General features: G+C 38.6%; 2 protein-coding genes across 3 annotated transcripts; one reads left to right on the top strand and one right to left on the bottom strand.

Moving 5' to 3' along the window:
* The first annotated feature begins 1,187 nt into the window (after window positions 1-1,187).
* Window positions 1,188-5,369, top strand: LOC133153688 (leukocyte surface antigen CD53-like). The gene is made up of 8 exons (XM_061277691.1): window positions 1,188-1,347; window positions 1,935-2,009; window positions 2,379-2,567; window positions 3,043-3,117; window positions 3,204-3,305; window positions 4,278-4,385; window positions 4,470-4,553; window positions 5,093-5,369. The coding sequence occupies exons 2-8, from the start codon at window positions 1,947-1,949 to the stop codon at window positions 5,162-5,164; spliced, it is 693 nt and encodes a 230-aa protein (XP_061133675.1). The 5' UTR covers window positions 1,188-1,347; window positions 1,935-1,946; the 3' UTR covers window positions 5,165-5,369.
* Window positions 5,370-5,836: 467 nt separating this feature from the next.
* On the bottom strand, window positions 5,837-24,512 carry araf (A-Raf proto-oncogene, serine/threonine kinase). Of its 2 annotated transcripts, XM_061277690.1 has the most exons (17): window positions 24,374-24,480; window positions 24,126-24,259; window positions 23,264-23,443; window positions 22,481-22,584; window positions 18,882-18,984; window positions 18,604-18,761; window positions 17,329-17,415; window positions 17,086-17,230; window positions 15,426-15,453; window positions 15,191-15,318; window positions 14,894-15,096; window positions 13,444-13,620; window positions 13,163-13,209; window positions 12,743-12,861; window positions 12,515-12,646; window positions 12,009-12,143; window positions 5,837-11,653 (listed from the first exon to the last, which is right to left on the bottom strand). In XM_061277690.1, the coding sequence occupies exons 3-17, from the start codon at window positions 23,369-23,371 to the stop codon at window positions 11,513-11,515; spliced, it is 1,815 nt and encodes a 604-aa protein (XP_061133674.1). In that variant the 5' UTR covers window positions 23,372-23,443; window positions 24,126-24,259; window positions 24,374-24,480; the 3' UTR covers window positions 5,837-11,512. The 2 variants fall into 2 exon arrangements, with proteins under 2 accessions (XP_061133674.1, XP_061133673.1); XM_061277689.1 differs by lacking the exon at window positions 24,126-24,259 and having other exon boundaries at window positions 24,374-24,512.
* Window positions 24,513-24,754: the final 242 nt, after the last annotated feature.

Here is a 24,754-nt window from a genome sequence, read left to right on the forward strand (position 1 = left end):
CTACTAGATTTTAGTAAGATTTCACCCATGTAATTTTGCCCTTGCGCATAAACACTTTGTATATAGTTCTTGATCTAAAGTTAGAATACTTATTTAATACATTTACTAGACATATTTCAAGTTGCTACATCCCAAAACGCACGTTTTCAGAATGTGGAAAAGCTAAAAACACAAATCCATAGCTGAGAATCAAACTCAGAACCTTGCGTGCGGTTAAACACTTCCACACCGTATAGCATTTCAGTTATTCTTTTAAGTGTTAATAGTTACTGTGTGCTTGAGAACAGATGACTTCATTTTGTTCCAGTTCCTCACCACATCAGTGTCTTATGATTCAGCTCTTCCACTCTTATATGTCATTGTGCAAATAATGAGAGACTGGCATTCACGTTCTTACTGTGTGTCAAACAAAACAACTTTCTATTGTTATACAGTACTTTTTCTTAATAGCAGTGCCATTGCTTAATGAATTTGAACTTTATCAAAGAGACAAAATGTGTTGTTTGTTCAAAACAGTCACGGAAAAAGTGATGACAATTCTTAGCGGCCACAACTTAAAGTTAAAAAGTTAAAATCCCAATGATCGTCACAGTGGTTGCCTAACAACATCTGAGGCTTTAAAGTGGTTAGGCCTAAAGAAATATTTTTTTACACACACACACACACACACACACACACACACACACACACACACGCATACGCACACACATATACACACACACACAATCATACATACATACATACATACACACGCACGCACGCACGCACGCACACACACACACACACACGCACGCACGCACCCACGCACGCACGCACGCACGCACGCACGCACACACGCACGCACACACGCACACACGCACACACGCACGCACACACACACACACACACACACACACACACACACACACACACACACACGTACACACATACACACATACACACATACACACATACATACATACATACATACATACATACATACATACATACATACATACATACATACATACATACATACATACATACATACATACATACATACATACATACATACATACATACATACATACATACATACATACATAGAAAATTGAGCCTGAAACAGGCTTTACGGATTCTTGTTGCCACTTAAAAATAAATCCATTATGTCGTGTTATTTTGGTTTAGTTTCTGCTGAAGTTTCTCAGTCATACATTTTCCATCCAACCTTTAGAAAGAGGAAGTAAGACAGAGTTGTCAGCCCCATGAGGGACAACACAGCCCTGAGTACGAAGAGAAGGGGAAGTGTAAGCACCAGCAGAGTTCTCGAAAACATCAATAAGTAATTCATGATTGTTTTCTAAAAAGGTAAGAGTCTTTGTACTTTTTTAGTTTAGAGACTACGCTACAGTCATCTTCGTCCTATGACATTTTAAAATTATCGTATTATTCCGTATGTTATAATCTATTCTGTCTAGCTTTATACTTCTGAAGATGAAATAAAACCTGTAATGTACAGCATTGACGGTCAACAGAGTTCTTTTAAAATAATACTGAAATAGCGGCATCCAAAACAGTTATTCTTTAAAGTATTAATAATTAGGTATGAGTATTTTTAAAACATTATCCTTATTTATTGTTCCATGCGTGGCTCTAATTTTGTCAGTTAAAATAGCTTTTGACCTAAATGTTGTGATATTTGGGTTTTTTCTAACAAGTAAAATAAACACTAAATGTCCAGATTACATTTGAAAGACAGTTTCTCTTTGTAAACTTGGTAGAAAAGACAGGAAATGAGATGAGACTAAATCAACCCCTCCCCACCCACCCACAACGCCTCAAGTGTGACTGCTCATTTGTGAAGATAACCACAGACAAACATTATTCCTAATACATAAAAAAGGTTCCCTCTTTTTCTATTGCTATTCTCATCATTTTGTGACCTGTCTTAACAGAGCCATCAGACCATGACCCACAGATGCCTCAAGTGTTTAAAGTACACCATGTGTGTCGCCAACTTTCTTTGTTTTGTACGTATGTCTCAATTATTCATTGTTCTTGTGTTATGGTGCCACAAATACAGTTTTTTTCCATGTATAATGCGCCCCCATGTATAATACGCACCTTAAAAATGGCATGTTGATGCTGGAAAAAAGCCTGTACCCATGTATAATACGCACAGAGGCGTAGCCAAACCGGGGCGAGCCGGGGCGGCGCCCCGGTTAGGACGCCCTGCGCCCCGGTTGAAAAAAATCGAGCTTTTTCGATTCTTCATTTTCATGCTGTTCTTTTCTTTCGGTCTTGCGCGAATGTGCTTGCGTACAAGGTGAGTACAAGGTTGTAAAGCATTTGTAATTGACGATGAGCCCCCAACTGAAGTAATTGTTCTGCTGTGGCAGATGTCAGGCGTGGCAGTGATGGGCTTCGGCGTGTTCTTGATGGTGAACTTCAAACTGACGGCACTCACACCTTCCTTGGCCAAGTTTAATATAGCCAACATGTTGCTGATCAGTGGCATCATCATCGCCTGTGTTTCCTTCCTGGGCTTCCTGGGAGCTCTGAAGGAGAACCGCTGCCTCCTACTGACGGTACCACACACACACACATATATACTGTACTTTTAGAAAAATATTCATATTTTTTAATATAATGGGGAAAAACTCCTCATCATGTTGTCATATGATATTTTGAGGTTAAAGGGCGTTGCTTGGAAATGTATCAGTTATCCGCATTGCGTTGCTATTGTTGGCTCAACATTTGTGCCACCAAAACGTTCTCCAATAATTTCGTAAAGTTAAGTGACAAACAAAAAAATTGCTAATGATAATGGTTGAAATTGAGCAATTTCTGCATGTTTTTTTAGGTGGGTAAATTTTGAGCACCAGCTGCTGTAGTTTCTCTGTTGTTCAGCATTGACTTTACCTTGTGCTATATTTACATCTTACAATTAAAATGTAAATGTTGGATAAGGCCAAATGAGAATTTGCAAATATTTCCTTTCAAATATGCCGCGGATGAATGCGGTGGAAAACGTGACATTAACACATCTGTTTTTATTGTCAGTTCTTCTTGTTGCTCTTCTTCCTGCTCCTAGTGGAGCTGATTGCTGCGTGTTTGCTTCTCCTCTACGAACAAACTGTGAGACCACACCCAGAACACATTCTAACTTCCATTATTGTGTGCCATCAAGTGTGATGCCAATAATTTACATTTCACTACATTAGATTTCCGAATGGGTGGAGCGTGATTTGAACAACGGATTGAAGGAAGCAAATGGAAGTCATGCAGATAAGTTCCACAGTGAATGGGATTTGGTTCAAAAAATGGTGAGACACAAATCAGACCAAGTAATAATGTAAAAGCTGTGTTAGAAAAGTTTCAAGACTGGTACCACAAAAAGTATTTCAAACACAAACAACAAAAAGACCCCACTTTGTTCCCCACAGTGTGGGCTAGACACTTAACCAGCACGTCAACAAACAAATCATACGGCATTTGTTTCATTTAGAACGTGAGAACAAGTAATAGTTACAGCAGGACAACTAGTCGGTTTACGACGCATCCCTGAGCATCCAACAGTTCCTTGTCAAAAAGAACATTGCTGTGCTGGAGTAACCTTGCCTATACACCTGACCTCGCTCCATTTGATTTTATTGCACTTTCCTGATCTCAAAAGGATGATTTAAGAGATGCCTTTTGAAGATGTGTAAACAATCAAGATGACCATAGTGATGGAGCTACGGAAGATCCCGTAATTCTTTTCTTCTTCTAGTACTGGTTGTAGATGTGGTGCAAAACAGCATTAGACTGCACGGGGTGACTTGGAATTTGAAATATCTTTTCTGACGCCAGTGCTGGAACTTCACTGGTACACCTTGTATCACACTACGTGTGGAACGCATACCACACAGGCTCCCTCTAGTGGTAGAATCACTTACTAGCTCAGTTGTATTTCATATTCCAAGTCAAATATATTTGGATTTAAACATCAAGAACTATTTGGTTTGAACTTTTATTGAGGTGTTTATTATTAACTTCTATGTATTTTAATAAAATCACGTTTAAACAGTGTTTCATGTTTAAAATGTAATATTAGAATGGCTTACAATATACAGTAAAAACATCTTAGAAAAAATGTATTTTCATTGAACACTAAGGCGTATCCCGCTGCTCTATTTTACCATTGATTATGCTGGTACTTGGGTAGCCAAGTATTATTTTTTTTTGAATGGTAAATGGTATACAAAGTTTGAGAACCACTGAATCAGATTCATTCACAGTTGAACATTTTGTTCCAGTTTGATTGTTGTGGGGTGCACAACGTGTCAGACTGGGGAGTTAATGTACCTGATTCCTGTTGCCTTCAAGACTGCGCTGATTTACAAGACCGACAGTACAGACCAATGGTACAGTTACCATTTGACGAGTTCAGCATAAAACTCCTCTTTTTCTTCCAAGTTCAGTTCAAATAGTGTGCTTTGGGTTTTCAGGGTTGTTTGGACAAGATGAGGAGCTGGTTTGAAGAGAATTTTCTAACCGCTGGGATTTCTGTAATTGTCCTCTGCATTATTGAGGTAAATTATCTATATAGTATCTACCACAATATATATCCATCCATCCATCCATCCATCCATCCATCCATCCATCCATCCATCCATCCATCCATCCATCCAATGCGCATGTACAATGTACATCATTTTACTGGACATTTCATTTTCATTTCCAATTAGAAGATCCTCAGTAGAACACAGGACTCCTTCAAACGGGGCTAAATGCAGTACTGTACATGTTTCAGACTATTTGAAAATTTATTAATTCAGTACCATACGTGTTTAAGAGCATTTGACAATTAATGAATTCATGAAAGGTCAATACTGTACCTATTATGAGAATTTTGTAGAAATTGTATGTTAAAAATGTGCCATCCAGCTTGTTCAAGCTGAACAGTAAGTTTGTGTGACAGAAGCCCACTGCCTTAAATTTGAGGGAAGAGAAGCATTTCATGAAAACAAAACAGCAGAAATATTAAACCCCTTTGGACTAACAATAGCTTAAGCATGACTAAAATCTTCAGCAAGGATGATCACACTTTTTATTGTTTTTTTGTTGACAGGTCTTAGGGATGTGTTTTGCAATGACACTCTTCTGCCACATCAGCAGGTCTGGCCTGGGCTACAAGTTTTAAAAGTGTTCTCCTTTAAGCATCTCAAATGTTGTTTAGTTGTATCCTTTAAAATAACAATTACTCAGCTGACCAAGACTGTTCTTTAATGAGATTCTTTTTTAAATTTCTTGTAGCACATGTCGCTTGGAATGTACCCAGTTTAAATCAATTTCATATTTTGACGTATGTACGTGAAATAAACCTTCAGTTTGTCTCCAAACCAAAATGATTGGCATTTGTCGCTGAAAGCTGTTTCTATCAGTCAGGAATACAATGAATCTTTTCTTTAGACTACGTATATTAAGGACAGCCACATTTCCACGTTTTTCTTGAAATAAGCAATCAGTCACGGCACTGCCGCCCTGTCACATCAGCCCATCAGGATCTCCAGCACTCCATAGCTCCTTTCCCTTCAAACAAATAAGTCTGCATTGTGCCACAATTGGTTGTCCAGGCCTGTCTGTAGCAGTGTTGCCCTCAGAATTTGTTGCATTCACATAGTTTTAGTATGTCCAACTAGGTTTCCGATCTGCATAGTGACTGCTGTGACAGTTTTTGGGACAATTTAACTTCCACACTACTTGACCCATCCCAAGCTTTATCGCAAGGCCAGTCTGTTTCGCCCATGGAGCCTTGAAATTGGTCTCCTGTAACGAGATCGCAATATGTAATCAAACTAAAGAAAAAGAGGAATAAAAGGAAACACAGATAAGTTTATTTATTTTAAGAATAAACCCTAAAAAACAACTAAGATTTAAGACACGTTAAAGAATTTTGTTTTCTTTGAAACCATCACACAAAGATAGAAACAAGTAAAATTTCTGTAGTTAAAAAACAATGAAAACAAAACATAACTGTACACAGCAGAAAATACCATTTATTGCAAACTGAACACCCCTCCCTGGCACCCAAGGAACTGAAGACAAGTATTGCAATTAACCTACAAATATGAAATCTATTTGGATACAACCCTCGTTTTCCCCTCCACTATTGTTTTCCTCTTTGAATATGGACCTGAAATAGTCCTAGACTGAATTAAAAAAAGATTCATAGAAATGTCCAATTTCATAGAAAACCAAAAAAGACAGTTATAAGATATTTCTCATTTTGCATTGTGGACATTTTCGAAAGCAGCCATTTACAATCTTGCCATTGCTGAAAGACAACCTAAACATTATTACAGTATTTTAAAGTGATGCCATTAAAATAATCAAGTGTTAAGTCACAGATAATGTCAGGTTTACTTGGTGCTCAAAACATTTGCAAGCAAATGAGACGGATTTTAAATAGTAAAAGCAACCAGTACCAATCGCAGCATTCCTGTTTGTTTAGGTTGCAAAGACTGATCAACATCACGTGTATACACTGGCTAAATTGTTTGTACCCTTCCATTTAGGAAACAAAGACCCACAACTGTCAATTATAAACCTAAATGAAAACCCAGCATTACTTTGTGGGGTTAAAGAGTTTTTTTTCTTTTTTAAAACAAGGTTCTATTCAATATACAGTAATTTATGTACATATACACGTATAGTGCACGTATACTCGAGTTATATACACATACACACACACAAACACATCTATACGTAGATACATAAGTGTACACACACATGTATATGTGTGTATATATACAATCCTACATATATATATATATACATATATATACATATATATATATATATATATATATATATATATATATATATATATATATATATATATATATATATATATATATATACATATATATATATATACACACATATATATGTGTATATATATATATATGTGTGTATATATATATATATATACACATACATATATACATACATATATACATACATATAAATATACATATATATACACATACATACATACATATAAATATACATATATATACATACATACATATAAATATATACTTACACTGCAGTTCAAAAGTTTGGGATTACTTAGAAATGTCCTTAATTTTAAAATAAAACCACTATTTTTCCAATGAGGATAACATTAAACTAATCAGGAATACACTCTATACATTGTTAATGTGATAAACGACAATACAATGCACCATCCCTCCAGTGTTCTAATGGGCCATTATGTTTGAAAGCTGATTACAAAACCCTTGTGCAATTATATTGTTTGTGCAAACTTTTGAACGGTAGTGTGTGTGTACGTGTATGTGTGTGTGTGTGTCTGTATGTATTCATACATATATAAACTCTCACACATATAGCTTCATGTGCATGTAGATTTTATAAGAAATTAATGAAAGGTACAGTGTTCTTTTCATTAGTATGGTCTTGGAAATAATTTTGTTTTCCTGCAAGGGTACTAACAATGTAGCCTACGTGTGTTCACTTCACCTAAAAAGCTGCAAGCACAACACCACATCAGCATAAAATAAAAAGTGTCTCCAAATCCTGGTTCACAAATACCCATCTTAAGCCACATCAAATGTCATTTCCCAACCATGACTGCCCCTGAATACATGGAACGAGTAAGAACAAAGGGTACCCAGCCCCTGACTGCAATGTTGTAGTTCCAAATGTCTGCTCTAAGGTAATCCCATTGTGCTTAAAGAAACACCTCTCTTACAATATGACAAAGCTGAGTGTTTCTACATACATGCCAAACCCAATTCACAAAGTTTATAGGTCAATGTCATTATAAAACAATTAGGCATTGGTATCTATATTGTCTTAAGCTATGAAACGATAAAAATATAGAATTCAAGCCTAGAGCCATTGACAGACCAATCACCATAAAAAATGCTCTGTTCATCCTATTTTCACATTGTCCTGCAAGAAGAGGCAGTTTGTAAATATTGTCACAAGAGAAAAAAAAAAAAAAAAAGGGGGGGGGGGGGAACTAAAGTGCAAGCTCCTTGACTACAGTCCACCATGCTTTAGTTCATAGGTGTCAAACCCTCAACCTGGGGGCTGTCATGTGCATTTAACTTCATGTTTCTTGTTAGAATTTCGACCAAAGTTGAGAATTGTCTTCACTTTAAATAAAACCCGAGAAATTGTAAGCATATTTTTATCACGCTTTTTCGTTATTGGCCATGTTGTACACAGTATATGTAATATGATGAGGCAATTATACATTTATATATGGTTTCAGAGTCATAATGGCCCTCTGCGGTGAAACCATAACTACAATAATGGTCCTCGACAGAATTGAGCTTGATACCTGTGCGTTAGTTTCTGATATGACCTCTCTATGTCATTGGTACAGTATATAGTATATGTCACAACACAAGTCAGACTTTTGAGTTTGCCATGCTCACACTCAGGAAAATAAACCAAACATAAAACGGAATCCAAAATAAAGTCGGAAGTGGGGAGGCTCATCGAGAGAAGTTGAGGACTGAATCTATACCAAACGACAATGCCAGAGCATGCTATGTAAAAGCGAAACCACAAAGTATACTGAAATTATCTAAAATCGCCTAACGACATATTTCCATTGCCGTTCCATTCCCCTCCATATTGGATGCCCAGTCTCCCCACCCTTTAACACCCTTGCAATAGTGATGAGGTGCTCGGTATGTAGTTTTTAAGATAATGGCTATATATGGCTCAGTTAATTAATTTTGACAATAATTCATAGGAGATAGTCCCACCCTGGTTTCATATTTTGAATGAAATACCACGTTCATCATGCACATCCGCGGAGCATCGAAATTGTGTGCCTGTGCCATGATCAAATACAGTGGAGCCTCAGTTTTCGAACACAATCCGTTCCAGAGGGCTGTTCGAGAAGTGAATCGTTCGAATTCCGTATCATATTTTCCCATTACAAATAATGGAAAAACTTTTAAACTTTTTAAGCATTTTTTCATTTGCGCATTTTTGTCCGATCGCGCAACTGCAGCGCACCGCCGAACGAGTCTTGATGTACTGTCCAAAATTTAAGTGGACATCAGTGCGCAGGGAGCTTAATTTTGTCCGATCGCAGAACCGCAGTGCGCAGGGCACTCACTGTCGCATTGCTTTAGGATGTCTTTACTGCTCCCACTTGCTTCCTTTGGAGGCATGATTAGAGTTGATGCAATCCTCAGAGTAACAACAACGTAATAACGAATGGAGTCAGTTGGCATGCGGATCCTCTCGGCTTATCTCTCAAGGTTCGACAACCGAATTTCGTCCGGCATCCGAAGCAAAGAAATCTCAAACTTTGTGTTCCAATACCAATTTGTTCGAGAACCGGGACGTTCGAAAACCGAGGCTGCACTGTACACTAAAATGGCATGACATCAACTGCGCTGCAAAACAGACCTCCTTTAAGCTGGTCTATAATGTAGTCTACTTTTCAAGTCTACAATAGACTTGTGTTGGCAAGAAAATCAAGTTAAACCCAATTTTACACCTAGCGCAGAGTTGTCAGTGTGCCAAAATAGGCCCCAGATGTTGGTTACTACGCCAAATTGACACAAATGAAGTGTCATCAGTATCAACAAAAAACGACATGTTTTAAAAAAGACAACTAAATGGAAATGGAATGGAAAACGCTATTAAAGAAGCCCTTTAAGTGGCAATAAATGAAAACATTCTATGTCCACTAGTGGCAGATGCTGTGCTGAAAAGGAGAAACGCTCTTGACATGTTTCAAGAGAAAAGGTACTCAACTCGTAACAGTTATTTGGATAATTTATCAATGACCGTATTAATGTATACTGACACAATCGGTTTAAACTTAAGCAGCAGTGATTACTTGATAACCATTAACAAGATTTAACTTCAGCAACATTCATTGCACTACTGTTTTCCAGGCTGCTAATCAAAAAGTGTTTGTGTGAAGGCTTTTTAAAAGTCTGCATAGCGCTCACATATTCAATAGCTCAAGGCATCTTGTTTAGGGCTTCTCCATCTGTCCATTTATATTGGTTTGGGGTTGTAAATTGATAAATTGCATGAAAAATTATGTAAATAATTCTTTGCAAAGTAATTGAAGAAACTCAGTTATGTACACTGGGGCAACAATAAAATGCATGTAATCTGTAAATATTTCTTGGCAAAGTAAGGGACGAAACTCAGTTATGTACAGTGGGGCAAAAAGTATGAAATCACTGAGTGCAATTCCTCCCACTTAAAATGATGAGAATTATGTAATTTGAATCATAGGTAAACTTGAACTGTGACAGACAGATTGTGAAACTGAAAGTTCCTGGAAATTGCTTTTTAGGAATTTCAAAGAAATTCTTGTGGGAAAAAAGTATTTCGTCGATAACAGACACATAAGTGCTGATTTGGAGCGCCATGCAAAATAACATCTCCGTGGAATCAAAATGATCATGAAAACATGGAGCAAAAATCCCAGAAGTACAATGGGGAATGACCTACAGAGAGCTGGGATCGAAGTAACAAGGGCTAGCAACATGAACATGATGGCTGGCAGGGAATCAAATCCTGCAGTGCCAGACGTGTTTTCCTTTTTAAGCCAGTTCATGTCCAGGCCTACCTGAAGTTTGCAAAACGGAAGTTTTTGGCACACACTCAGCTCATGGTGTTTAAAGGAAGAAGAATGCTGAGTTGCATCCCAAGAACACCATACCTACTGTAAAGCACAGGCGTGTGCTTGGGGGTTCTTTTTTTGCAAAGGGGACAGGGAATTGAAAGCCTGTGTTTCTCAGTGACAGCCCCAAAACATCACTGCTCTAAATAGACCGGCATGGAGGAATGAGCCAAAATATCACCGTAATTGACATGTGAATACTTTCAAAATCTTAAAATGTCATTTCCAGGATTTTTTTTTTTTCCACATTCTGTCTCATAGTCTAAGTGTACCTATAGTATAGTAACTGTTACAGAACTCTCTCATCATTTAAAGTGCACAGTCTGTGATAGACTAAATACTTTCGTGCTCCACTGTAGATTTACTAGAGCGTAAAAACATTTTTACGTGATTGTTAAAAGGGCAATAGAATCACTGATTTTGATGTCATATGATTGTGAATTCTTGGTTATGTTCAATGTGATCCTTCCAAGATCGGGCCATGTATGAGACGACGACGATGCTGCAGTGTTTGTTTGCCATGAAACGATGGACACCCCAGCCCCAGTAAGTTACAGTATCGAATGCCCATTTGAAATATAATCTACAGCAAAACAAACTTGACATTCTGTTGAGGAAAAAGCTAATGAATGGCCCTCTGAAGGAGCAGGTCTTTGTCATTAGAAGAACTCAAACTGGAACAAAACACCTAAAGATTATTCCTGCAGTGTGTTATTGAGTGCTGGAGCTCCAAGGCTCTGAAAAAGTTAGTGATGAAGTTCCGCAACAAAAGCAGCTGAAGCCTCTCAGAGGCACTGGAATGCTGTGGTTTTAGAAAGGGAAACAACCTTTCTGCCTAGTGATGTTGAAATCTTAGAGTGGCATCAGCCTAGTGGTGTGGAATAGAAGAGGGTTCAGGTCCTCAGCATGAACGGCCCGATGGAGAGAGGGCTCAGAACGACTGCGCTCAATTTTTGGCAGCAGATCCTGTACCTGCTCGATGGCTACCAAGATCTGATAAGAGAAAATAAAAGAAAATGTAAATCAGCTTCATAATGTATAAAATGTATGTATGTATAAAAATGACATTAAAAACAATTACAAAAATAAGTTGATCATTTTGGCAAGAATATGTCAAAACTAAGATGATTCATATCATGAACACGTATCAAACGAGAATCTTTTTCAAAATTCTTTGCTTCCTAGATACTTGCAGTGTTGAACATTAACATTGCAGAGAAGAACACACTTAGAATCCACACACTTTTATATAATACAAAACAAAATTTACATTTCAATTTTTACAGCCAGTTGAAGCGTTATTACTTCAGAGGAAAACATTTTGTTGAGGAAAACACAGACTTGTTACCTGTGGAAACAAGAGCCTCTCATCCCGTTTGAACTTCAGGCAGTCAATGATAAGCCTTTTCATTGATTTGGGTGAGGTACTGGAGAGCTTACTGAGGTCTGGGGACAAGTAACCACGTCCCACCATGAAGATTATCTGGAAGAAGAGGAGGGTTGGAGGAATCGCTACATCATTACCGGAATTCTAACGTGCTGAATGGAGAATCATGAACAAGAATGAAGTCTTTGTTGTGTTTTAAATGTTTTAATCTTAGTGTTTCTATGTTGTCAATGTACACTCTTTGTCATTTAAGTAAACTACTTTTTTTCTGCTTTGCTTCTGAATGTCGTCAGTTGTTAGTGTATTTAAATATTTTTAGGTGCTATGTGTGTGTGCTTGTGTGTATAACTATATTGATATATTCATAAAGCTACCTTGGTATTTGTTACGGCAAATGTAACAAATCCACCATTCATTAGACTTTGGCTCAAAAGATTTTGAATGGTTCAAATAAAGCATTATTTAACCTGATCTCTGTTGTTGATATTGGAGTATGGTAGAGTCCCTGACATCAGCTCAAACAGTACTACTCCATAGCCATATACATCAGACTGGAATGTATATGGGTTGCTGTCCTGCATGCGGATCACCTCAGGGGCCTTGGAACACATGGAACAGAAACAAAAGTGTCATGCCGTGCATAGATAATTTCTGTCATCATAAGTGTTTCTGGAATGACCTTATAACAAAATTACCATCCAAAGAATTGATCCACTGGGCTGTTCAACTTGTTGAGAGCCGGTCCACCGTGACTTCACTGTTGCAAGACCAAAGTCACCAATCTTAACAGTCCAACCCTCATGGAGGAAAATGTCTGGAAAACAATCTCAGGAAATACGTGACTAAAAATGTGCAACCAACATTGGTTTTTAAGTTGGTTCTAGAAAACAATTACAATGATGTTGATTAATCATTCTCTGTACTAAGTGGACAACAAATTTTTACATCGGGATTTTCATAACAATATGCAAAATGGACAAAGTAGGACTGCGGTCAGCATTTGGAATTCAAAGTAAGACAATAGCCACTTGTCATCAGGCAACTGGAATCACATTGAAGATGACCAGTATGGTTCTTGCTTGAGTAAAAATTATTACAGGGCAAGAAAAGGATACTGTTTGATTTCAGGTCGCGATGAATAATGTTCTTCGCATGAAGATAACTACAAGGAAAAATAAAATCATTAATTTTACATGGATAAGATATCAATCACAAAAGTGGAAATTTGCTGCATAACTGCAATATTAGAAAGCCTTAGTATTTGCAGAGGTCAACTTTTATACGTACAAAAGCACCACCCTCTACATTGTAGTACATTTCACACATGTCACGTGTAGAAAACAGTCAAATCTTCAAGCAAACAGTATTGGTACAACTGAATGTGGAAAGGTCTTACTCCATGCCCTGTGCTGTTTGTCTGGCCACGTCAATCCGCCTCATCGTGTCAAATTTGGTTTCAGAGACATGCAGATGGCGGTACAGGCTGCTGCCTTCACACCACTGTGTGATTATGGCAAAATTGGGCTTTGTCATATAGCCCATGAATAACAGAATGTTGACATGGCGGGTTTTCCTGAAGAAATGGAAAATCATATTAACATAAAAAAAGCAATCTCCCATTCGTCACTTTGTGATTGTCGCTTTGTAATTTGCATAATTTCTCAGAGTACGAACATTATTTTTAAGGTTGGCTCTACAAACCAATTGCAATGAAGTTGGGATGTTGTTCAACATATAAAAACACAAAACCATGATTTGAAAATCATGTTTAACCTGTATTTAATATACCACAAAGACAAGCTATTTAATGTTCAAATTGATACACATGGTTGTTGTTAATTGAGCAAATAAGGATTATCTCAGAATTTTAGGGCTGCAAGACATTCCAAAAAAGCTGGGACACCTTTTTCTTTTAACATTGAATACAACTGAGGACACAATTGATGAAGGTGGTGAAATTCATTCCCATTTTCACTTGATGTATAGCTTCAGCTGTTCATCATTCCGGGGTCTCGGTATTCGCATTTTATGCATCATAATGCGCCACGCATTTTCAATGGGGGACAAGTCTGAACTGCAGGCAGGCCAGTCTGGTACTTGCACTCTTTTACTATGAAGCCCCACTGTTGTAACATGCACAGGATGTGGTGTGAAATAAGCAGGAGCGCCCCTGAAAAAGACATTGCTTGGATGGCACCATTAGTTTCTCCTAAATGCGCATGTACTTTTCAGCAAGCCATTGTGTCTTCATAATTGTGTAAGCCACTCATGCTATTGGCAGTGACATAGCCCAACACCATCACACATGTTGGCATTTGAACTACTACTATCCGGATGGTTCTGCTCCTCTTTGGTCCAAAGGACAAGACGTCTACAATTTCCAAAAACATTTTAAAATGTGGCCTTGTCAGACCACTGTACACTTTTCCGCTTTGCCTCAGTCGATCCTAGATGAGTTTGTGCCCGGAGAAGCACAAGGGTGAACCAGAAGGGTGTTTCTGGGTGATGCAGATAAATGACTTCTGGTTTGCATCGAGATTTAAGTTGCACTGATGGATGTAGCGCCAAACTGTATTTAATAATATTGGTTTTCTGAAGTATTTCTGAGCCCATGTTGGGTTATCTTTTACACAATGATGGCGGTCTTTATTGCAGTGCCGCCTGAAAGATTCATTTCCAGCATTACCGCTTACATGCAGTGATTTCTCCAGATTCTCTGAACCTTTTGATGACATTATGGACCGTAAATGATAAAATCCCTAAATTCCGTACATCAAGGATCATTGTCCTTAAAGTGTTATAATATTTTCTCACGCACTGGTTTTCAAGAAGGTGAAACAACTTACCGTAAGACCTGCATTTCATTTTTAAAAGCCTGTAACTGTTCAGGTGTTGGCTCTGTGACTTTAAGGATCTTGATCGCAACATCCCCATGCCACTTTCCCTTAAATACAGTTCCAAAGGAGCCAGCTCCTATTCTCTTCTGGATAGTGACTTCCCGGGAGTGGACCTCCCAGTAGTAACTTGAGTCCCTGTAGCCACCTCGATGCTAAAACACATTCAATTTGCCAAATAAATTCGTAAATTACCACTTGTGTCTCAGAAAAGATCCACTGACAAAGAGTACTGCAAAAATTACATACTACTTTTTTTTTGTCATCCGAGGAGGAGGGCTTTCGTTCTTTGTGCTCTGAAGGTGACTTGGGCGGTCTTCTCCCTGGGGAACCTAAAGAGGGCGGGCTAGTGGATGGCTTTGGTGAGGGCTCAGGACCTGCAGATATAAAAGGCAGACCTTTAACTTTTCAAAACAAACATGCAGAATAAACCAAAAAGCCACACCTAAAATTGTTAATAAAAAAAACAAAAACGAAAGCATACCTATTGTGTTGTGAGATTTCACTGCGTCCTAAAAGGATTGAAGGGAAAAAAAAACTGTTCATTAAATGGATTGCATGAAATTTTACAGTAAGACCAATTGTTCTCAACCTTTGTCAACTACGTACCTATAAAATATTTTTTTTCCAGTCAAGCATACCCTAACATTTCCTTTGTTTGAGTACTGTGCCATCAGTAGGCGATTTATTTAAAATTGGAACTCTGTATTTGTGTCTCTAGACCTATTTGGGTAAGACATAACTATATAAAAAAAGGAGGAGATAGTAATTAATATTGCGTAAAAAAGTAACTTAAAAAAAAAGGGGGAAATAGTAATTAACAATTACAAATAAAGACAAACATAATTGTTGACATAGTGTCCTCTTTTGGGATTATAGTACAGTGTTCTCAAAGAGAAACCATTAACTTTATTTTAAATAAATGTAGAAACTGAAAAGTGTTATTAAAAACAAACATAAATAAACTAAATTTAGAAATCTCATGTACCCCCTAAAGAGGCTTGACGTACCCCATTTGAAAACCACTGATTTAGACTACAAATAGGAAGCCTTTCTTGAAGGCTTTTTCATTGTCATCATATTTACTGTCGTGTAACACATGACTTTTCGCCAAAGGGCAAAACTACGATTCATTTGTCACAATGCACTGAGGCAGTCATGTTAGTTTAAATTATTTTTGCTTTGTTCTTTAGTTTACAATGTCCTTCAGAATAGACCATTTGCAGATCTTCAGTTCTACATTATGGGTAAGGCAAATTCTTATAGGCTATATTACCTTTTCCTTTATAACTATTGGTGAGCAGAGTACAAAGTTGTGATTTGAAGCACTTCAACGGCTAGAATTTTTCTTTTCTTAAATCTATGTTATTTTAAACCCCTTACACCACAGGTGTCAAACTCAAGGCCCGGGGGCCATATATGGCCCGCCACATCATTTAATGTGGCCCGCGAAGATAAGTTGTGCATCAAATTTGTGTGTCATTACTAGAATTGCAAATTGTCTTCACTTTTAATACTATCTGTTTTTTTTAGATATTTGACCAGTTTGTACTCCTCTGATTTGAAAACGAGTTATTTGTCAGTTTGTTTGGTAGCTTTTTCTGTATATAATATGAGGTGCTCATACATTTATTTGGGTTGACAGTCATAATGGCCCTCCCGAAAGAAGCTATGACTACAATGCGGCCCGTGAAAAAAATGAGTTTGACACCCCTGCCTTACACAGACGGACAGCCTGCTGGGATATGACCGTCGAGATTTATTCGTTCTCATTTTTTCATGAAATTTGGCTGACGAAGGGCTGACGGCAAACCCGAGGAACAACACCAGGACGTGGGGACGAAACAAGTAGGACAATTATGGTCATTTGCTTTGCTCTAGAGCATGCGGATTATAATCCTGATAGTACATAAAGAAAATAAATGTCTTAATAGCGCACCGGCCATAGTTGCCATGCAGTGGTGAACAATACTATTATATTTCAGGACTAAAGTGGTAGAGAAAGCACATTTATAATATTCAAAAATTAACTCCAAGTGGGGGTGTGGGCCACAAATTGCCCATTCCTGGACAAGAAACTACATCTGAATTATTTCAAAATTACAGAACAAAAGAAGATCGCACATTGGGCAGCTGACACTTGCCTCTATAATGCTGGCAACAGCAGGGCTCACTGTGCTGACCATATGAACATTGGGTGTCGAGGTAGAACGATGCCTTTGCAGAGACTGGCCATCTCCACTAGGGATGGGGAAGTGAAAGGCTGATGTTGGGGACAAGAGGTCCAGCCTGAAAGGGCAAGCAAAAAGTCAAACCGTGCATCATTATATCTGTTAAGGTGAACCTTTTTTAAACACATTTAGAACTAGTTTGGTCAACAAGCTTACCCAGCAGGCTCCGGTGTTAAGGCTATATTACTCTGTGATGGGGAATTTTCTGGCAATAGTATCTGAGGATACTCATCCGTGCAGGGACTTGGATCACACCCGTCCAAGGACAAGTAGAAAAGGATGAGACAAAAAGACAATAACATTAAACAAGGGTGTGTTCTAACATGTTAAGACTTAACTATGTCAATATGCTCAAGTGGATTATTTCATAGAAATATTTAATTAGTCACTTATTGCTTTAAAAACAGCGTTGCTTCTCAGCTAGTGATATGCCAATATGATCATCCAATTGTAAATAAGGACCCATTATGAAGTTCCATTTGGAAAATGTCACACTTATCCGGAAGCGATACCAATTGTCATCAGTGACGTGTGAGCGACTCATCTAACAAGCTACTTTGAACGCACGTGTTTTTGCTTTCTATGTCAAATTAATCCATTAAATGCCTTTTCATCTCAATACTGTGCTAAGAAATGAAATTTCTTACAGGGATGAGAATGGCAAATGTGAAAAAACACTGAAAAGTGGCCGGGGGTACCTTTGTGTTTTTTTGTTTCTATGTTCTCTTTAATGTTCCTAGCGCCGCGACCTCCATAGCTGATCGTATCTTGACAGAGAATACACAAAACCTTCCCCGGGACATCTACTTTACGGATATGTTCCGTCAGGCATGTAGTTACGGACTATGTTACGAGTAGTACGATGACGCTGCTCTCTAGCCATGCCCATCTGAAGCAGTTCTTGATCCCGTTCGACTCGTCAATTTCCCTCGTCTTTTTTCTCCCAAACTTTCGCCATGCTGGCGAAAACCTTTGCAGAGTAGGCCCTAGATCTATCTAACTAAATAACTTGTCTACAAGTGATGAAAACCCAAGCGCAAATTCACATTGCGCCAAAAGATGCCGTTGCGGCGGGCGGGCAAATACTTGCGAGTCGCCGAGGCTAACATTGCCCACTTCCCTACTTATGTATTAAATAAAAAAACTAAAAAAAAAACTATTGTAAGTAAACTTGAAGACTGAAGAAAGTGATGAAAATCTTTAAAACATCCTCTCATTAACCTGGCATTTAGCAAAAAATGTAGTAATGCTAATAGACCTTTGAGTTCATGTGAGAGTAGGTGATTTTATGTAGTATATGTAAATTTCTGATTTCAAATGTAATTACCCAGAAAGAGCCATCACACCCACAGACTGCAACAAAACTTTGCTAATAACCAAAGTATCATAGTAGAAATCGTTTAATGCTTTTTGAACTGTGATTCAACTCACCGCTGTTTGCTTATTGTGTCCATGTCCACACAAACGGTAGGTACCTTACTACTGCAGTGCTGGTGAAATTTGTATCCACATGTCTGACACCTGAAGCCATTAAATAAAAACTTGTGGCAAAAATCACAGTAAGCCAGCTTGAAGAAGGTTTTCCGTACCTGTGTAGATAAGAATGTCATTATTCGTGCAGCAACGGAATATGTAAGTGGGGGGGTTGGGGGGGAGATCATGGTAAATTTACAGTATATGCAAAGAAAGCAGGCTTGTCGACTACTCACAAAGTTGTGCATGGTCAAGGGAATATCATCCAGGACCTCAACTAATAGCTCTTCTCCAACCAAAGGAGTAATGTCCGTCTCCCAATCCGTCAACCTTTTACGACTGGAAAGTAAATTAAAAGACAACAGAAAAAATATATATATATTTTGAATAATTATTATGACAAGATGGAATCCGCTCTCCATTCATTTTTAATCTGTATGTTGATAAATTTTCTATCAGAACACCTGTAATACTGGTGTATGTATGATTGGCAATACTTTGATGAATCATATGTTTGAGGAGTGTGAATGAATTTTTGGTCTTCAGTTCCTGCAGTGCTGGTCTCCAGCAGCTTCTTAATGTCTGCTCCGAGTATGGTATTCATTGGCATGAAATTCAATGCAGATAAGATTCTAGTTTGCTTCACAAATTTGGTGAATGGACAGATGGAGTGGAGGTGACTTTATTCAGAGGCCATTGCACACCACAATATACTGCCTCATCTGTGATCAAATTACACCATATTAAGCCTGTAAAAACTCCAAGATGCTTATAATGATATAGTGATTCGGAAGCACTGGTATACTTGACTCTTCTGAGTGTCATTGCCTTTTTTCTTTTTTATACCTTAGTATTTAATTTTTTCTCTTGTCTTTTTTTATCTGGACCACTGAACCTGTAAATAAAGTTTCTTGATATTATGAACATGTACAGGAAGTGTGTTACGAATAGTATGTATTTCAAAGTACAATTTTAGGCCATCTTCACACATTTACAGGAGTCATACATCTGCACCCTTCTCCTAAATAGTGAACCCAAGTGACTTGAAACTTGGGTTGTCCCATCTCAACAAAAAAAAAAAGGGAAAAATATTTTACATTTTCTACATACTATACGATGGGGCGGGGCATCAAACTTTGCGTTTCATAATTCCTTCTTACATACAAAAAGGTCTTTTGGAGCCATATGCTAAACCTCACAAGATGTCCACCATTTTTAATTTACTTTCATAGAGGGCATATCGCACAGGTGTCAAACTCCAGATACGGCCCGCCACACCACATCATTTTATGTGGCCCTCGAAGACAAATTGTGCATCAAATTCGTGTCATTACTAGAATTGAAAATTGTCTTCACTTTTAATAAAAAAAAATGTTTTAAATATTTGACCAGTTTTTACTTGTCTGATTTGAAAACAAGTTATTTGTTAGTTTGTTTTGTAGCTTTTACTGCATATATATATATATATATTAGAGATGCACCGATCCGACTTTTTCAGTTTCGATACCGATACCGATGCCGTGACTTTGCGTATCGGTCGATACCCGATACCGATCCGATATTATGGTTGACTTAACAAGCTACATAACTCTACATGTGGAACAGAAAAGACCAAAGGCAATGGCATCAGGCAGACTACACAGTTCTTTGCTCTAAATTAGGGGTGTCCAAACTAACGGTCCAGTTTTTATTGGCCCGCAGCAAATTCTGAAAACATAATTGAATATGGCCCGCACAAGAAGCTTGAGCTCAGCTTCTCAGTTTCCACACTAGATGGAGCCCGGCACACAAAGCGTGGGGGCGCGCCCCACTATTTGAGAAGCACTGCGCTAATGCCACCCACAAACCTTCCCCTCGAATCATTGCATTAAAATGAGTGGCCCGAAGAAAAGAAAGGTGGACACTGAGTGCCGAATGTTAAAAAAGATTGGACAATTTGGCTCGACCAACGTGTGTGAGAAGACGTTCAGCCACATGAACGTCAACAAAGCCCGTCACAGATCTAGGTTAACGGACCGAAACCTCGGCTCTATCCTAAGCGCCTTGGGGGGCGCGGTGCTATTCCTGGGGGGGCGCGTGTGACCCTGGGGAACAGGCTTTTTTTTTGGCAGTACTAGAATAAAGTGTAATTGCGAATCTTCACAGCAGGGGGCAGTGGCGCTCTCATTGTTACTTCTGTGACGTTTGAGACAGTGCAACATTTTACGACTTACAAGACAAGTTAGGATAGTCACGATGGGGAAGGGGGGGCGCGAATACTTTTCTTCTTGCTAGGGGGGGGCGTAACAGAAAATAATTGAGAAGCACTGCATTAACACCCCCCCGGAAGAGAAGCGAACACGCAGCGTTTGACATCCGATTAGCCCCCCCCCCCCCATTTGGGAGAGAAGCGAACGCGCAGCCTTTGACGTCTCATTAGCAACCCGAAGAGAAGCGAACGCGTAGGGTTTGATGTCCGCTTAGCAACCCGGGGAAGAGAAGCGAACGTTCGCTCCATGTTTGCGTTTGTTTAGAAAACTCTCGTGGCGTGCGGCACACGTGCTGCTGACGTATGACGTAGCCCACGTCCTAATAGATTAAGGAAAATATCGGCTCGCAGATCGGCTGCATTTTCCGATACTCGATCCATCTATTTTGTTGATATCGGGGCCGATATCCGATCCAGATATCGGATCGGTGCATCTCTAATATATATATATATATATATATATATATATATATATATATATATATATATATATATATGAGGTGCTCATATATTTATTTGGGTTGACAGTTATAATGGCCCTCCGCGGGAAACTATGACTCCAATGCACCTCGTGAAAAAAAATTTGTTTGCTACCCCTGACATGCCATATCGTAATGAACTCCTCCAAGAGAATTTGTCTTCAAACTTTGTATGTTTCACCTGAAGACAAGTTATTGAAATCTTTTTATTTGCCTGCATCCTGCTGTCGTAGTGATGCGGTGTATCCAAAGAAAAACTGCTGCTTTTGAGGTTCTAAACAGGGGCAAAAACCTGAGACTTCACACATTGGATCTGGCATAATAAAGTCATTGAGCTATTTCCCAAAAAAATTCTCTACAGCACCACCTACAGATTTTTAACAAAGCATTATCGGTGGAAGGTGAACACTGACCAACAAAAATATATTTGATTCATATGCTAATCCTAAAAGAAAGACGGCAATTTTTACATCATTTTGGGATTTTGCTAAATTTTGGCCTTTTATAGAGATCATATTTCAGCGAACTCCGCCCAGAGATTTTAATCGGACAGTCTTCAAAGTCTGGGTCGTTGATCTGGTTAAGATGTGAAGTTATTGAAAGCTTTTTATTTCGTCGCATGCTGTTGCTGTGGCAATGCACTGTTTATAAAGAAATATTATGCCACTTTTGAATGTACAAACCTAGGGGGAGAGACAAACTTTGCACAAACACACACATCAGGCCTGGCATAAGAATCAATACTTATGAACTTTTTTCTGAGGGAAAAAAAAAAAGTCTGTATAACGCCCCCTATACATTTTTAATAACGCATTCCCAGGCCTATGTTTTACCAAAATCTTTGAAAATTGGGAGACTTATGCTAAGACCTACCTAAAAGTATTTTGGAATGACGCTGTTTTTTTTAGGATCAAAACCTGGTACCAATAAAATTGGCTTCTGAACTTTTGTCTAAAAAAATAATAATCTTCTGATCTGAAACCCAAATTTCTTCAGCACACAAGAAAAATAAACCTTGCCATTCCGATACTTTAACAAAGAACTGTATTTCAGACCACCCATCTTGCTTTTGTTACGATAACTAGAGCAGGACAAAATGCAAGCTTACCCTTCGAGAAGGCGGAATACAGCACAGCAGTCTTGGCTTAAGCCTCTCACTTTAAGTGCTTTATCTAGACTCTCATACACCGTCTGTCCTTGGCGAACATTCACCTGCAAAAAGGAGACCGCTGTTCAACAACATTGTCAATGTCACATTCAAACCCCATGTTAAAAACAAGTATTGTAATATTTTATGTGATAAAAGTCATCTTTTGATTGAAAGTGTTTTCAAATGACTTATGAATTGATGTCCCCATTACACACACAAACTACCATTCACATTCAAATTCTCAACTAATGACGAGTAGGGTTCAATTAATCTAACATGCATGTTTCTGGAATGTGGAAGGAAAAGAAAGCCAGAGTACAGTACCCGGAGAAAATTTACTCAAGTGTGGGGAGAACATGAAAAAATCCACACAAGAGGGCATTTTCCTAGATTTTAACCCAATACCTCTGAGCTATGAGGCAATGACAATATCACCGCTTATAGAGCGCTTATATGCATTATATTTCAAAACTAACAAATGTATTAAAGTGAGATAGATCTGATCTGAATTATAAATCAGAAAACGGGAGGATTATGAAAAGCACCATCTGCCAGACCAAATGGTTAGTTTCACACTCACTGACCAAGTGAGAAATATGTGAAGGTTTGTGAGAGTAATCACACTTAAAATCAGCAATACCAGCTATGGACTTTCACGAAGCCACACACAGCAATCAATCTAGTTGCAGCGTTTTAGTAGCTGTATAAAAATAAAGAGCAGCATCCAATCACTTGTCTCACCACAGTCCTCTGCTTGTTAGGGAGGAAGACTCGGATGGTACCCCCACCTCTGGGGACATCCTCCGGACTAGTTTCTCCTGAAGAGGAGTAGGAGGAGGTGGAGGACATGATGAATGGTAGCTAGAGGGGGATGCTATTCTTGACAGTTGACACCAAAGCCTCAGATGAGAGTCATGCAACCTGCAACAAAATTATCACGCCTCATTTGTGAGCATGTTAAACAGAGCAAAGAAGACGAGCTTGTTGTTGAACACAGGCATTTCAACTGAGTGCCTTTTCCAATGGGCTGGACTTTGTATGGTGGGAATAACAGTACATATGCATTTGACACAAGGAGGATGACTATTGGCTGAATAAACAAATGATGGTGCTGTATTTTGACAGATGGCATGAAGCGCTACTTGGTCTAACATTAACTTGGCAAGCCATAAGATCCCCACAGCAATTATATATACTTTGAACGCTCATAACTAAAATCACAGACCGTGCAACATTCAATTGAGTAATCGTGAATGAATTTAAACGAGTTATACATGCCATTAATCGCGGAAAGTCGAAGCTGCTAAAGTCACAGATGAGTGATGCTAATGCTATGCAACGTTAGCCACTTAGCTTAGCGTGGGATTTGTCTACTGTATGTGACATTTGGAGTTGTGGAAAGCCTTGTCTCTCTGCACTGTGCCACTTGTGCGACTTTAAAACTGCCTTGCCAAATAGTTTTGCAAGTAAAGGCAACTACAGCGTACTGACAATGTCATTCTGGCATGTCCAAGTGTTAACCGAACTTGAACAAGCAATTGTGCTCTGGTTAAGCTGTGCCCGTTGTGGAAGAGATTATGTAGCTCCAAAGTGGCTAGCGTACTTTTTAGCTATTCGTCGCCAGCCCAGTTGAAAACGTTGGCAAACTTCAGTGGTTTAACTACTGCGTCGGCTCCGGAGCTGTTGCTGGTCCTTTCTCAGCTTCGTCAGCGGCGACTCGTTACAATACATCGCCATCTAAAACGTAACACGACATAGTTGTGCGGTTTTGCGTTTACTTCTAAAACTATCAGATAATTCGAACATCGCTAAATATATTATTTAAATCTAGATACAAATTCAAACTCTTACCTGTGGCAGCCATCTTGAACTCTCTCAATCTCAAGTCGAATCTGTCAAGAACTTCGGGGAAAGCGGAAAACCTCGGAAATGCTCTTTTTTCATTGGCCACTTCCTGTATCTGCCTTCTTTCATTGGACGCCGCCAGTTGGACATAGCAGAGATGGGCGTTCACTAACCTCACTGTCATGTAAATGAAGTTTACAACAGTAGTGTCGAGCTGCAATCTGATCGCTTTCAAAACTACAGCGAAGCAAACAGCGACACGCACCTATACCAGAGAAGATGTTTAAAGTCTAACATTATACATGTTTTGCATCTGCCACATCCCATTGGGATGCTCCTGCCGTAAAATATCAACAGTGGCGATTACACTTTTCATTTAATGTATGA

Source organism: Syngnathus typhle, linkage group LG5 (genome assembly GCF_033458585.1).
Source record: "Syngnathus typhle isolate RoL2023-S1 ecotype Sweden linkage group LG5, RoL_Styp_1.0, whole genome shotgun sequence".
Lineage (NCBI taxonomy): Eukaryota > Metazoa > Chordata > Actinopteri > Syngnathiformes > Syngnathidae > Syngnathus > Syngnathus typhle.